Here is a 14,752-nt window from a genome sequence, read left to right as displayed (position 1 = left end):
GCTCTAAAGACAAGACATTTAAAAATGTCACATTGTGATTTAATATATTATGATGCGCTTTTTTCAATGTTTTCTGATGTTTTATAGAACAAACAACGTATTCATCTACCAATAAAATAACCAGCAGATTTATTGATAATGGAAATAATTGTCAGCTGCAGACTTGAAAAAGACATTTTCAGGATCACGATGGAGAAAAGTGTTTTTATTCTGTTTCCGGTTCAGTTTTGTTTGGTGATTGTGAGGAAAAGTTTTATGCAGCTGTTTTATGACCAAATAAAACTAAAAACCAAAGTACACTGATGATGACAACATGATGATGAAGTTCAGACTGAAGTACTGATGAACTGATGAAGTGACTGAGAGCAGAGTTATGACTGTAATGAAGGTTTGTTTTCTTGTCTGTTTGACTCAAAGACGGATGAAATAACACATTAAAGATGTTATTTATTATTTTATTGTGTTTTATTTCTTCACTTTTACTCATTGGTCTTGTTCTACAGAAACAGATGTGTAGCTTCAGATTGTTTAAAGTTGACTTTTACTTTAAATAAACATTTCAACTGTTAAAAAGATTTATTTGTAATGTTTCTGACCAGAGAAACTAAGAAAAGCACAAATAAATAAAGCCAAAGTCTTATTTTCTCTCCCTGTCAAGGCTACTAAAGAAGCAAAGTTTAAGTGAACTGGACCTTTAAGTATTGGCAGTTGTTCTCAGTTAGAAAGCAGCAGTTCGTTGAGTCGGGGGTTGAGCTGCATGTTGAGACTCTGCTCACACTGATGCTCATTAAAATAGCAGCTGATTATCTTCTTCATGTTATCTGAGAGCAGACAGCATGAAGAGCAAACAGAGAAGAAGAGACACTGACAGCAGCTGCAGAAACACAAGAACATTATATTTATACACACACAAACATTTTCTTTACAAAAAACTCACTGAAAATCTTTTTGACATTACACATACTTAATAATTAGACTGTACATTGTGGATTGATTCTGATGAACTCTTCAGAATTCCATTGTGTCAGACAGCAGAGTTACAGATGTATCTCCACTCAGGTGTTGAGTGTTAAAAATGTTTTTTATTTGTCTTCATGTTTGGATCCTGCACAGGCGGGGAGTTCTGGTCCTCTGAAATGAGGCCAACGTGGAAGTAACTTAAAACTGCATTCTATGAAAAGGCCACCAGGGGGCGACCGTTTTGGTGTCAAAAGGACTTCCGTCTCTATACAAGTCAATGGAGAATTCACCAACTTCTCACTTGATTTCTAACCTCAGTAAACGTTTTCAAAATGTGTTTATGGTCTCAATCGCTAGTTTAAAGCCTTCTTCAATGCAGTATGATGTTCATTTGGGACATTTTGGCCTCCCTGATTTTATATGTGACGATAAAGCAGGGTATGCATTAGGGCGTGGCTACGTCGTGATTGACAGGTTGATTGGTTCACAGGTTCAGGAGGGCGCCTCATGCTCCTCCTGATGCCCATATAAGTAGAATCCATGTTTTTATTTTTCCCAGCATGCACCTGAAATTTTCAAGATGGCGCTGCTCAGATCCGATACTATTGGCTTCCGAGCAGCAGTGCACAAACCAATGGGTGACGTCAAGGATGTTACATCCATTATATATACAGTCTATGATCCAGACCAACAAACTGATCTAATAACAAGTAATTTCTCTCTCTTTCAGCCGGTCGAGGCAGATGGTCGCCACCGACAGTCGGTTCTCTTTGAGGTTTCTTCCTGTTAAAGTTTTTCATGCAAATGAAAGAGTTCAGTCTAGACCTGCTCTGTGTGTAACCTGCTGAATAGAGTGAACAGTTATTTCAGCAGCTGTCTTCAGTCAGCAGTGTGACTCCACAGGAGGAGACTCTCACTCAGACAGAGGACACAGAGACACTGAGGAACCAGGATAAAACCCAAACCCAGGATACAGAGGTTCAGTGAATGTGGTGTAGAAGGTGTGGAGGTGGATCAGTGTGTCAGAGGAGACTCTGTAGAAGGACAGAGTGCCAGCAGGACAGTCCACATACACTGCTACTCTGTTAGAGACAGAGGAGGAGGAGGAGGAAGAGGAGGAGGAGGAGGAGGAGATGGATGTTCTTGTCTTATTGTGATGGACGGAGTAACGAACATCAGAGCAGAACAGTCTCCAGGACTGATCGTTCCATCCAAAAAAACTGTCATAACTCTTTCCTCTCCTGTTGATTCCTCTGTAACTCACTGATATATTAACTGTTCCTCTCCTCTCGACCTCCCAGTAGCAGCGACCAGTCAGACCATTACTACACAGCAGATGAGGCCAGTAGTCAAATCTGTCTGGATGATCAGAATATGACTGACGCCCCTTCACATGTGTCACCTTCCTGTTGTTATCAGACAGTTTGAGGTAATAGTTCACTGTGTTTGTGTCCAGTGTGAGTTCACAGAAATCTGATGAAGAGAAGAAGAAACAACACAGCAGCAGTTTTGACACACCTGATGGATTTATTCTCTGTTTAACTTCTGATCTGTTGTTCATTTCTATAAAGTTTCATGATGACACATTTTGTCAGTAATGTTTTAATGAATAAATACCACAAAGACCAACTTTGTATTTAAAGAGAAACTGACTGTGTGCTGTTTAGTTGTCATGAATCAAATTCAATCCACACTTACACTTCTTCACACCAGGTTTTAACCTGTGCTCTCCACCATGGTCCACCCTGGAGGAAGAAACACAGTCAGAATGATTTTCTATCCAACATGAGTCCTAACTGCTGTTCAACATGAAGCAGTGTTCCTCAGTTTGTCAGAGTGACACAGAAACAGGCTGAAACTCATCTGTCTCAACTGTCTGCTGGATTCTTTCACTGAAGTCTGAGAGGAAAAGACCTGAAGAAGAAGATGTGATGAACAAATATGTCCTCCCACATGATAAATCACTATATTAAATATTGATCTCTGCATGTTGTCCTGAGGATAGAGCCAGTCATCACTTCAATATCAAAAGGAGACTAAAGGAGCATTTTTGAAGTGATCAGAGAATAAATGCAGCTAGAAGACAGCAAAACATTTGACTGTAATTATTCCATGTGTTCATTCATTTGGTTTGAATGTATAATAATAATAGTTGAAAGACACAATAAGAAGAAACAACCACAAGTTAGAAAGTTCTAAATGAAGTTCAAGTGAACTTCTTTATAATAAACAGTAAATACATCAATAATAAATTGACAGATGGACTCTCCTCTGATGAGTTCAGGGACACCAGGAGATCATGAACGTTTAACTAAAGAACAACTTTATGTCCACTTACTAGTCCACTAGGTTTCACTCATATCACCTGTCTGTCCATACCTGAGAGTGTCCAGTCTCCAGTGTGGATCCTTCAGTCCAGCAGACAAAAGCTTCTCTCCTGAGTCTCCTGGATGATTGTAGCTCAGGTCCAGCTCTCTCAGATGGGAGGGGTTGAAGTTCAGAGCTGAGGCCAGAGAAGCACAGCCTTCCTCTGTGATCAGACATCCTGACATACTGGTATTAAGAAAATAAAGAAGACAAATCTGTTTTAGAAAACACTGGGCATATTAACATACATATTAACAGAAAAATCCTCCACATGTTCATGAACCTAAAGCAGGATGTGTAGGACAGCTACATTAAGACGATTACAAATTCAGTCTCTAGAATGCAAAAAGAATTAAAGGACTAGTGTCTCAGCAGGATTTGGAAAATCTTGACTCTCGACTACTGTAGCGTTGTCTTTACAGGCCCCCGTATCATATTGATCAGACAGCTACAGCTGATTCAGAGCACTGCTATTCAAGTCCTCTCTAAGACCAAGAAGATGGATCACATCACTCCAGACCTCGACACTGGCTTCGGTCTAGGACAGGGTCTGCTTTCTGTCCGCAGATTCCAAACTAAACAGGGAGAAGCAGAAAACTGCAGGTCAGCTGTAACTATCAGTTCCTTTAAATCAAGACTGAACACTGCTATGTTTTCCTTTTATTAAACCAAATTTGAAGCTTCCGATTAATATCTCACTGCCAGTAACTTTTATTATCCTGTCTTATCTGACATGACTGTGTGTATTCATCAGAGTGCCAGCTGTCCTCTCTGTCCTGCTGCTGTAACCGCGTTTATGTTTGAACACACCTTAAAGAACGTTTAACCTATTCAGGACCCACAATCTGAAAAAAAACAACCTATAATAGTAGACTGGCTATATCTAACTTATACATGTTTAACCAACAGCTGTAACCTGACCTGAGAGATTCCAGTGTACAGTGTGGACTCCCCAGTCCAACAGACAGCATCTTCACTCCTGAATCCTGCAGGTTGTTGTTACTCAGGTCCAGATCTCTCAGACTAGAGGACTGGGAGCTGAGAACTGAGGACAGAGCTGCACAGCTTCTCTCTGAGAGGTTACAGTCACTCAACCTGGAGAAAGGATTAGTAACAAACACAAAATGTTTTATTTATCATATTTAAGATTAAACATTTGAAATTGTTCAAATATCCAGTGTTTCATCCACTTACAGAGCTTTGTTGGAGGCTTTGACCACTGGCAGCAGCCTCAGAAGAGCCTCCTCTGAAGCAGAGTATTTCTTCAGGTCAAACACGTCCAGATCTTTTTCTGATGACAGTAAGATGAAGACCAGAGCTGACCACTGAGCAGGAGACAGTTTATCTGTGGAGAGACTTCCTGATCTCAGGGACTGTTGGATCTCCTCCACTAGAGAACGATCATTCAGTTCATTCAGACAGTGGAACAGATTGATGTTTCTCTCTGCAGACACATTCTCACTGAGCTGCTTCTTGATGTGCTCGACTGTTTTCTGATTGGTCTGTGAGCTACTTCCTGTCTGTGTCAGCAGGCCTCGTAGGAGAGTCTGATTGGTCTGCAGTGAAAGACCCAGGAGGAAGCGGAGGAACAAGTCCAGGTGTCCATTTGGACTCTTTAAGGCCTCGTCCACAGCACTCTGGTAGAGATGTTTTAGTTTAGGTTTGTCTTTAAAGACTTCAGACCACCAGGATGTTGTTTGTTCTTCTTCCAGCAGATTGACTCCAGAGTTGATGAATGTCAGATGGACATGAAGAGCAGCCAGAAACTCCTGAACGCTCAGATGGACGAAGCAGAACACCTTGTCCTGGTACAGCCCTCTCTCCTCTTTAAAGACCTCTGTGAACACTCCTGAACACACTGAGGCTGCTCTGATATCGATGCCACACTCTGTCAGGTCTGATTCATAGAAGATCAGGTTGCCTTTCTGCAGCTGATCAAAAGCCAGTTTTCCCAGAGACTCAATCATCTTCCTGCTCTTTGGACTCCAGTGTGGATCTCTCTCATATTTTCCATCATACTTGATGTTCTTCACTTTAGCCTGAAGCACCAGGAAGTGGATGTACATCTCAGTCAGGGTCTTGGGCAGCTCTCCTCCCTCTCTGCTTTTCAACACATCCTCCAGAACTGTAGCAGTAATCCAGCAGAAGACTGGGATGTGGCACATGATGTGGAGGCTTCGTGAGGTCTTGATGTGGGAGATGATGGTGCTGGCCTGCTCCTCATCTCTGAATCTCTTCCTGAAGTACTCCTCCTTCTGTGGGTCAGTGAACCCTCTGACCTCTGTCACCATGCCAACACACTCAGGAGGGATCTGATTGGCTGCTGCAGGTCGTGTGGTTATCCAGAGGCGAGCAGAGGGAAGCAGTTTCCCCCTGATGAGGTTTGTCAGCAGCACATCCACTGAGGTTGACTCTGTAACATCAGTCAGGATCTCAGTGTTGTGGAAGTCCAGAGGAAGTCGACACTCATCCAGACCGTCAAAGATGAACACAACCTGGAACTCTTCAAACCTGCAGATTCCTGCTTCTTTGGTCTCAGTAAAGAAGTGATGAACAAGTTCCACCAAGCTGTACTTTTTCTCTTTCAGCACATTCAGCTCTCTGAAAGTGAATGGAAATGTGAAGTGTATGTCCTGGTTGGCTTTGTCTTCAGCCCAGTCCAGAGTGAACTTCTGTGTTAAGACTGTTTTCCCAATGCCAGCCACTCCCTTTGTCATCACTGTTCTGATTGGTTTATCTCTTCCAGGTGGGGCTTTAAAGATGTCTTCTTGTCTGATTGTTGTTTCTGGTCTGTCTGGTTTCCTGGATGCTGTTTCAATCTGTCTGATCTCATGTTCCATGTTCACCTCTCCAGTTTCTTGCATTAGTATGTAGATCTCGGTGAAGAACTCTTGTAGAAGTTTGGAATTTCCTGCTTTTGTGATTTTCTCAAACAAATTTTGAAATTTCTCCTTCAGGTTGGATTTGACTTTATGCTGACACATGACTAGAATCTCTGAAAGAATGCAAGAGACAAAATACACAAGAGAGTAATGTCACATTAAGTTCTAATAGTTTTCTGATAATTGTGCAGATTTCTGATTTATAACAAAACGTTAACATTTTTCATACTGTGATGAATCACTTAACAGTCATACAACCATTAACACTACAACATTTTCCTGAATTTAAGGTTTGGTTTAAGCCACATCTCCACTACTCTCACACTGGTTTCTGGCATAGCCTGAGTAATGTGCCTCCCAAATCATTGGAACACAACATCTGGTCTTGTGTGTCACCTAAGACAAAATTGCAGTCCAGAGTCTTCAACATATCAGAACAAACCTCATCACCTCTGGCACCTTACCACTGTGAACCTCTCTGAGTACTTTAATAACCTGTACCTGTAACCTAGAGCTGGATGAGACTTCCCTCAAACGTTTCAGCCCAGTCTCCTCTGTAGAGGCTGTGTCAGTCAGGGTCAGGAGATTGTGAAATCATTGCTTGGTCCGTCAAGTAATATCTTCCAACTGCTTGCTAGAACCTCATTGGGGTCAACTTCTCCATGATCTCTCAGAACCATCCCACAACAGTTTTCCTTCCTTTACTATAGAAGCTTAAGTCCTTCTGGCCTCCCGGTACCCTTCAGCCTCTTTGGGAATCCTCTGGAAGTAATAGAGGATTCACCAAGTCTGAAAGGACTAACCCCTCAGGTAGGAACCAACAACCTACTGGCCAGAAGTCCGGACAGCTGCTCCTGCAATTGGTGCTTTGAAAATGTCCAATGCCGTATATGCCAAATCCCCCCAAATTGTGGGAAAACATAGCAGTGCTCAACATAGGTTCATGAGTACTCCCACACCCATGCCTGTCAGCCTGGGAAAAAACTGGGACTTCCGAAAAGGACCTACCCATGAAACAAGGTTTCATACAACACACAATCAGGTGTCTGCAGACCCAGACCCAACCTTTAAATGCAATAATCTGTTACTCCACCAGGACTTACAGGAATGTATGCTTCTAGATCTCCTGCATTCCTTCAGTAGAAGACAGAGACCACAGTTCAGTTTGGGTCAGGTGGAACTGTTGGACAAAAGGACTACACCTGATCCATCTACCACCAACCTGCACTGTGAACTCACTATGCTGACAGCTCACCTGTCTTTCTGGTAGAAATTATGGCTTCTAAGGACTATGTCCAGGTCCCATGGAGGGACTGATAATGTAGTCAACTAGGAAATCAAAGAAAAGCTGTCTTCATTCACTGAAAACAAATCTCTGTGATTGCCGCCACCTCTTCTATTTAAGAAGAATCTCTAAACTCTGAAAGTTCATATAAATGGGACATGTAAAACAGAAGGGAGATATGACAAACAGTCAACATATGATAAAGAGTTTTAAATTAATTGCAGGGTCACACTGCCAACCTGGATGAACTATAGAACTGAACCTCTATGGTCACTGTGTTTCATCACTGTCATGTGATATTTATCAGTTTAATCATGACTTACGTTTAGAGATGGTGTGTGAGCATTGCTTAGTCATCTTCCCCAGAACCTTTTTGGTCACCTGCAGAGTGTTTTCACTGTAGGTCTGAACCATCAGATCCACTGTGTCCAACTGGTCCGCCTTCTCCAGTCGACTCTTTGGGATTGTTGGGAGGTCTTCCAGAACCTCAGGCTGCTCCAGGTACCACTTAAATGTTTTAAAGTCATTTTCTCCCAAATTCTGTAAAGTTCTCAAGAGATCCTCTTTAGGGATAGAGTCCACTGTTTTTCCTCCCTGTATGAAAGAAAGAAAACCTTTTAAATCTTAAACAAAAATACAGTTCATCACATCCCATCTCATCACTCTGCTGCTCACTGTTTCCATTAAATGTTTCCAAAGATAATGTTGAACATCTGTGTAGGAATCTGTCGACCTTTATTGACAGCAGCGTTACAGTGACTTGAATTAATCAGTGAACCGTCAGAGCGGTGAGTAGAACATGACTGTTGTTGGAAATGGACATTAACCTGACTTTATCACACAACAGATCAATATTAAGGATGTGCTGAGTTCAACAGAAGCACTTTAGAAAACAGAAATGTTTTCTAAATCTTAAAAACAATGCAGGACACTTTATAGTAATCCCAACTGTTGACTTCTCATCTGTGAAACACCACAGCTGTTATTTTATACCAGGAAACACTTCAAACTAAGGTCACTAAGGTTGGGCTTTGATAGCAGCTTGTCAAATCAACAGCTCAGATAGGAGCTGGTTTGGTTATTCACAATAGTTAATAATTATTAAAGATAATTATGCATTAAAGGGGCAAGCAGTGATGAACGGGCCCTCGCACTCCCAAGCATGTCTTTTTGTGGCGCATCATGCACACGTAGATGTCTTCAGACCTGGGCAACAATAAGATACAATATTGATCAACCATGAGACATTTAGTGCAGGTTGGAACATGTAGGTTGGAACATGTCTGTTAAAGATACAGCAACTTCCTGTTTCGTAGTTTGTTGTGGTGCCACGGTGAGGGCGCTCGATTGAGGCAAACGTGTTTGCCAGAGACAAGATCCAATCAGAAGGTAGAGACGAGTTAGGAAAAGGCGGGACAACTTGGGAAGAGATCCAATCAGAACTAATCGCTTTCACCGTCAGGAGGTGAACCACACACTTGATCTTCCCCGGGAGGACAGTGCAACTGGCACTAGCAGCTATACTATGGGTGTTTCTCAATTCTCTTAAATTGCATCTACGTTACCCTCACTTACTAACCCTACTAATAAAGTTACACAGTTATCACTATAATCTATATAATATCTATAATCTATAATGTTATTAATATTGACTGTTTCCATCATGTATTGATCACATCAGCATCCAGGTAACATTTAGATTTTAGTTTGAACAAAACAGCTGGTTACACTGAGCTTCTCTTATCAAAGTTCTTTTCTCGAGTCTATGAACATGTTGATCACTACATTATAGCCTCTTACACATTATGATAATAAAATACTAAAACAGTGAAACTCAGACTGTCAAAATGCTGAATTAAATATTACTAAAAAATAAACACTGAGCCACAGGATAAGAAGGATTAAAGTGATAATGTTCTACACACAACACACTACTCTGTGGGCCTGATTTACTAAAGGTCTGCGTCTGTAAAAACAGACATCACCCGCAAAAAATGTGCAAGTTGATCTACTAACGCAGCGCACTGAGGTTTGCATCTTTCAACTGTGCAAGATAGTACGCACTGTTTATTTAGTGGTTTACAATAATGAATGTAATACTACAAAATTCCAGGGAAATTCTGAGTGCCACGGGGCTGCTGCCAGAATGAGTACACGATTTATTTCCAGTGTTCAAAAGTCACCCTGATCATATTCTGGTTTTGAGTATTAAGTACAACTTACTAGTCAGTATCAAGTGTAATGTACTTTATTCTCAACTTAACATCCCTGAAAATATTAAGTAAATGTTCATCATATTTAAGCATAAATAATATTTATTTAAACTAATTAATTAAAGTCTACTTTATTTTTTTCACAGACAGGAACATCACTGTTATGAAATTAATAAGTAAATCTTATCATTAAGAGAGTAGATTTTTTTATACTTTTTTATGACTGGAAATCTGCTTGGAAATTGACTGGAAATAGTCCAGTATTTCAATTCCAATATTCCAGTTTATCATATTTAAGCATAAATAATATTTATTTATACTAATTAAAGTCCCTGTATAGTAAGAATAAATATGTGTTCTGAGTCACCACCTCTACCCTAAACATGGATGCTATTGCTGAGAGCTAACTCGGTTAACTGGCAAAACAGACAGACAGGAATCAGCCAATCACAAAAAAAGTAGGTCAGTTTCTGCCCAGCAACAGGTTGCTAAGGGCAGCAGAGGCCCTACGGTTGCTACGGTGATTTGAGAATCTGCTTGGAAAGAATTCTCAAAATGCCCCAGAATTTGGCTTCTGACAAGGTCCTGAACAATTGCAAACTGTGAGAAAACCGTAACTCCTGTCCAAAGACCAAAAACACAGTGAGAGACACAGAAGCCGGCAGATTTTGACAGTTTATTCAGATATTCCTTAAAATTAGCGCGTAAGCTCAGTGTGAAGACAGAGTGAGATTCTTTTGAAAAAAAAAAGACGATTACATTACAGTCAATGGGGAGCGAGACAGGTATTGCCGGCGGTCTCGGCCCCCTCGTTTAAATTTTGTGCAGACTCCGCCTGTCAACGTCACATTTTATGAATCCCAACACCTATGTCTACATTTTGACAAAAAATTATTTGTCTCCTTTTCACGGTTTGGCCGTGAGCTCGAGTTAAAAATAAAAAATTAAGTTAACTTTTTACTGCTTCTCGCACTCAAGCTAACTGACGCTTCCACTCTAACTTTGAAGAAAAAGTGATTTCCACTCCTCGTTTGACAGCTCATAGTTTGAAAAGTTTACATGTTATTTAAAAACAGTTTGGTGTTTTGGAGAGAGCACAAGTTTTCCTCTGTTTTAAAGTTTGAATCACATTTCTACGTGCAGGTATGAGAGAGTCACCAAGCTTTGCCAAGCTTAGCACCCGTGGCACTAATAAGAAGAATAATAAGTATGGCGAAGATTAATAGATGCCTCAGGGCTATCTTCCCTCTACTAATTAGTAGTTTACCGTAATGAATGTAATATTAGCAGTTTACCGTAATGAATTTAATATTAGCAGTTTACCGTAATGAATGTAATATTAGCAGTTTACCGTAATGAATGTAATATTAGCAGTTTACCGTAATGAATGTAATATCAGTAGTTTACCATAATTAATGTAATATTAGTAGTTTACCGTAATGAATATAATATTAGCAGTTTACCGTAATGAATGTAATATCAGCAGTTTACCGTAATGAATGTAATATTAGTAGTTTACCGTAATGAATGTAATATTAGCAGTTTACCGTAATGAATGTAATATCAGTAGTTTACCATAATTAATGTAATATTAGTAGTTTACCGTAATGAATGTAATATTAGCAGTTTACCGTAATGAATGTAATATCAGCAGTTTACCGTAATGAATGTAATATTAGTAGTTTACCGTAATGAATGTAATATTAGCAGTTTACCATAATTAATGTAATATTAGCAGTTTACCGTAATGAATGTAATATTAGTAGTTTACCGTAATGAATGTAATATTAGCAGTTTACCGTAATGAATGTAATATTAGTAGTTTACCGTAATGAATGTAATATGAGGCGTTTTAACCCCAGTGCGCAAAATACAGGGAGGAGAAAATGTAAATATGTTATTTAGCACACGCATTGTGATTTACCAAACCTGAAGGTAATGTTGCTGATGGTAACTGCGTCTATAAATAATAAGTTTGAAGGGCAGATATTAACCAGCTGTTACTATGGAGACAAGGAGACGGAGACACAATGACAGAATACACACAGGACGGAGTTTTTCCACCTGTGTTAATATTTCTGGTTTTACTAACAACATTAACTTTGTCACTAATACTCTCCCATATGTCGGCTTTTCTGGTAATATTAGTTTTTTTTATAACTCAATATATTAGTTAACCTCTTCCACTAAAACCTGATCACATTTCATTTTGTTCTTGCAGCTTTCTGCTCGTCCAAACTCTCCATAAAGACACAAAACCCTCATTTAAATACTGCTGTCTGCACCTGTTTTCATTTACGCAATTATTCTTAGTAGATCACCTGCAAAACACACAATAACTAAACGCTCAATCTATTGCACTGTGCACGCTATTTAGTACCTTTATTTGGGATCTTAGTAAATCAGGCCCTGTGTCTTATATAAACCTAACATAAACCACTTTCATCATCATCATCATCATCATCATCATCATCATCATATTGCCAGATGTATTGTCTGTTGATGAAGTAATAACAGAACATGATCTGAGGATCTGATTATTTTGGCATTAATAGATTTAATGCAGCAAATTTAATAAAATGATCAAAGATGAACATATTTCATTTCTAAAGACCGGTGCTGTAATCTTATTGGTTTCATGTTCAGAATATAAATTGCTCGATTATAAATCATAATTTTCTTGTCCACTGGAACATTTGACTGTATTTAATGAATCAAAGCACTTTATTGTCTTGTTCCTGTTTTACTGTCTCTGTTCTGGTGCAGCGCTGCAGTTCACTTGAAAGAATCACAATAAATTCTAGCCTGAATCATGAGAATAAAAGGTTTGTTCCTCTCAGAGCTCAACAAAAACTAAAAACATCAAACAGCTGTGATGTTCTTACCTGTTCATCCATCTGCAGACGTTAACCCTCGGTGTCTCTGTGCTTCTGAACGTCTGCTGTCTCTCTCACCCTCGATACTCAACCATCTGATGACATCACTCTGACAGCAGAGAACAAGTCTGTGGGATAAAATGATCTTCAGTAAAACCATTTAAACTGACTGCATATCAATAATAATGATAATAATTATAGTTTGATCTCTTTAAAACATTCACGGTAACAATTTCTGTTAACCCCAATGTTTGTTATATAAACATTTATTAAACACATTGTAATGTAGTTATAAACAGATTTAAGGAATGTGTGTCTTCATTAATGTCTTTGTTAACAACTATAACTCTTAATGAATCATAACTGGTTTATAAACAGTTAATAAATGATCAGTATATAAATATATCTGATGTCTATTTTAAAACATTTATAAAGACATATTTAGTCCCTCTATGTTTCTGCTACGCCTCTGTGATGCAGATCCAATCTTTTCCCTCCACATCTTTACATCTTCCAGCTCACTCACTGTGTTCACTTCAGCAGACACAGTGGTTGTATTTATATATTTACACTGATGGTCTACAGTCAGTGTTCGTACAGTCCAAAGCAACCAGTCTGTCAAAATATGCTTCTATTGTTCTATTGTATTTATAAAGCCTTTTATAAGGCTAATTTATCTAATAACACTGTAATCAATATTCAATTATACTAATGTTTCCAACTCTTACTGTTAAATGTTTGTCTTTATGTAAAGCACATCCAGCTGTTCCTGGGTATGAAATGCGGTCTATAAATAAAGCTGCCTTGCCTAATAACTCATATCAGGAAGTCACTTACACTGTATCATCAATAACAGGTTATTACAGCTTAAATATCAGTTTTCCTCGTTAGGTGAGAAAGGTGATTAAATACCTGAGACTCTGTGTTCTGCAGTCCGACGGCTCTCAGTGAATCTTCCTGAACTCTGACCAGCTCACACACACACTTTATACTTTCAGCCACCGCCCAACACACCCGTCATGCCTTCCTGTACAGCCTCCTGTTTTTACATTCAGTTCCTCCTTCTAATAACTACTTCTTAAAATATATTGATTTCCCAAACTTCTAGTGTATTTCTAGCTAAACATTTATATGCAGCCTCAAAAATAACCCTTTTCTCTGAACCTTGAGAGAAAACTTCAACACCATCATACCTATTGTTCTCATCTGACAGAGTCTATGATATTATAGTTTGATTAATAACCTTGATGGCTGTAAGAGTACTCATCTAATTATTTAGATATTATTTATGGATATGTGTGGTTGAAGGTCTCCCCCTGCTGTCCATTAATAAGTATTACATCAGTGGTAGGGAGGTGGGAGTGACAGATCCTATGAATGAATGAGTGATTGAAGACAGGTGGGTTGAACTCATGATGAGAAGAGGAGACCTGTGATGTCTTGTGATCACACAGCGAGCTCTTTGGTTATTTTGTTAAGAGAAAGCTTAAGTTTATGTTTCGTGATCCTGAATACACTAAGAAGACACTACAAGCTGAAACTCTGATCAACTAATCAATTAATGGAGAAAATAATAAGAATAAACATTAGTTGTACCCTGAGATGATACACAGCAGATAAATAACAATCCCTTTATCGCTTTTATTTATATATGTATTTATTTATTTATTTTTTTCAGTGCTGAGTGCATACATACAGGACAGTTAGAGACATAAAATGAAAAAATATGACAAGAACTACACAATACCCAACAAAACAATAAAAACAAACAAACAAAAACCAAACAATTAATAAGAGTATAAAAATCCCCACAGTAACAAAACAATATCATAGTAATGCCAGTTACTGCTGCTCGGGTCGGTTGTTCACATAAATAAATAATAATATAGCTGCACATAAAAGTTACCAGTCTTACTGATTGAAAAGAGAAGTAAAAATAAACTATATACTCTAAACCCACACATATATGTGTAGATGGAGGAACAGTGAGGGTGTAATGTGTGAAGGTTTACACAGCAGAGGTAATTGTATGATGTAGTGGAGGTTCATCTTGCAGAGATGTGGATATATATATATATATTTATCTTCTTTATATATCAGAATGAAGTGTGTGTGGTAGATGTGATGTGGATTTGGTGTTATAGGAATTGTTAATTACCCTCAATAAAG

General features: G+C 38.9%; 2 protein-coding genes across 2 annotated transcripts in view; one reads left to right on the top strand and one right to left on the bottom strand.

Annotated features, from left to right (window-relative positions):
- LOC133997984 (pleckstrin homology domain-containing family G member 3-like) overlaps positions 1-14,752 on the top strand; it is a 378,673-nt gene that overhangs the window by 237,255 nt on the left and 126,666 nt on the right. The window lies entirely within an intron of this gene.
- On the bottom strand, positions 1,874-13,552 carry LOC133997236 (NLR family CARD domain-containing protein 3-like). Its single transcript, XM_062436809.1, has 9 exons — positions 13,496-13,552; positions 12,593-12,711; positions 7,818-8,088; positions 6,660-6,694; positions 4,522-6,320; positions 4,249-4,422; positions 3,340-3,513; positions 2,659-2,705; positions 1,874-2,433 (listed from the first exon to the last, which is right to left on the bottom strand). Exons 2-9 carry the CDS (start codon positions 12,602-12,604, stop codon positions 1,874-1,876), a joined length of 3,072 nt encoding a protein of 1,023 aa, XP_062292793.1. The 5' UTR covers positions 12,605-12,711; positions 13,496-13,552.

This window comes from Scomber scombrus, chromosome 17 (assembly GCF_963691925.1).
Source record: "Scomber scombrus chromosome 17, fScoSco1.1, whole genome shotgun sequence".
NCBI lineage: Eukaryota > Metazoa > Chordata > Actinopteri > Scombriformes > Scombridae > Scomber > Scomber scombrus.
The sequence above is the reverse complement of the archived record's forward strand: the minus strand, read 5'-3'. Positions and strand labels throughout refer to the sequence as shown.

Bases quoted from the DNA above. Each gene is read 5' to 3' on its own strand.
- LOC133997236 (XM_062436809.1), bottom strand. The intron at 3,514-4,248 runs GTCAGGTTACAG...TCTTAATACCAG, and splicing joins TGTACACTGGAATCTCTCAG to TATGTCAGGATGTCTGATCA. The intron at 2,434-2,658 runs GTAAGTGTGGAT...TCTCTTCATCAG, and splicing joins AAAACCTGGTGTGAAGAAGT to ATTTCTGTGAACTCACACTG.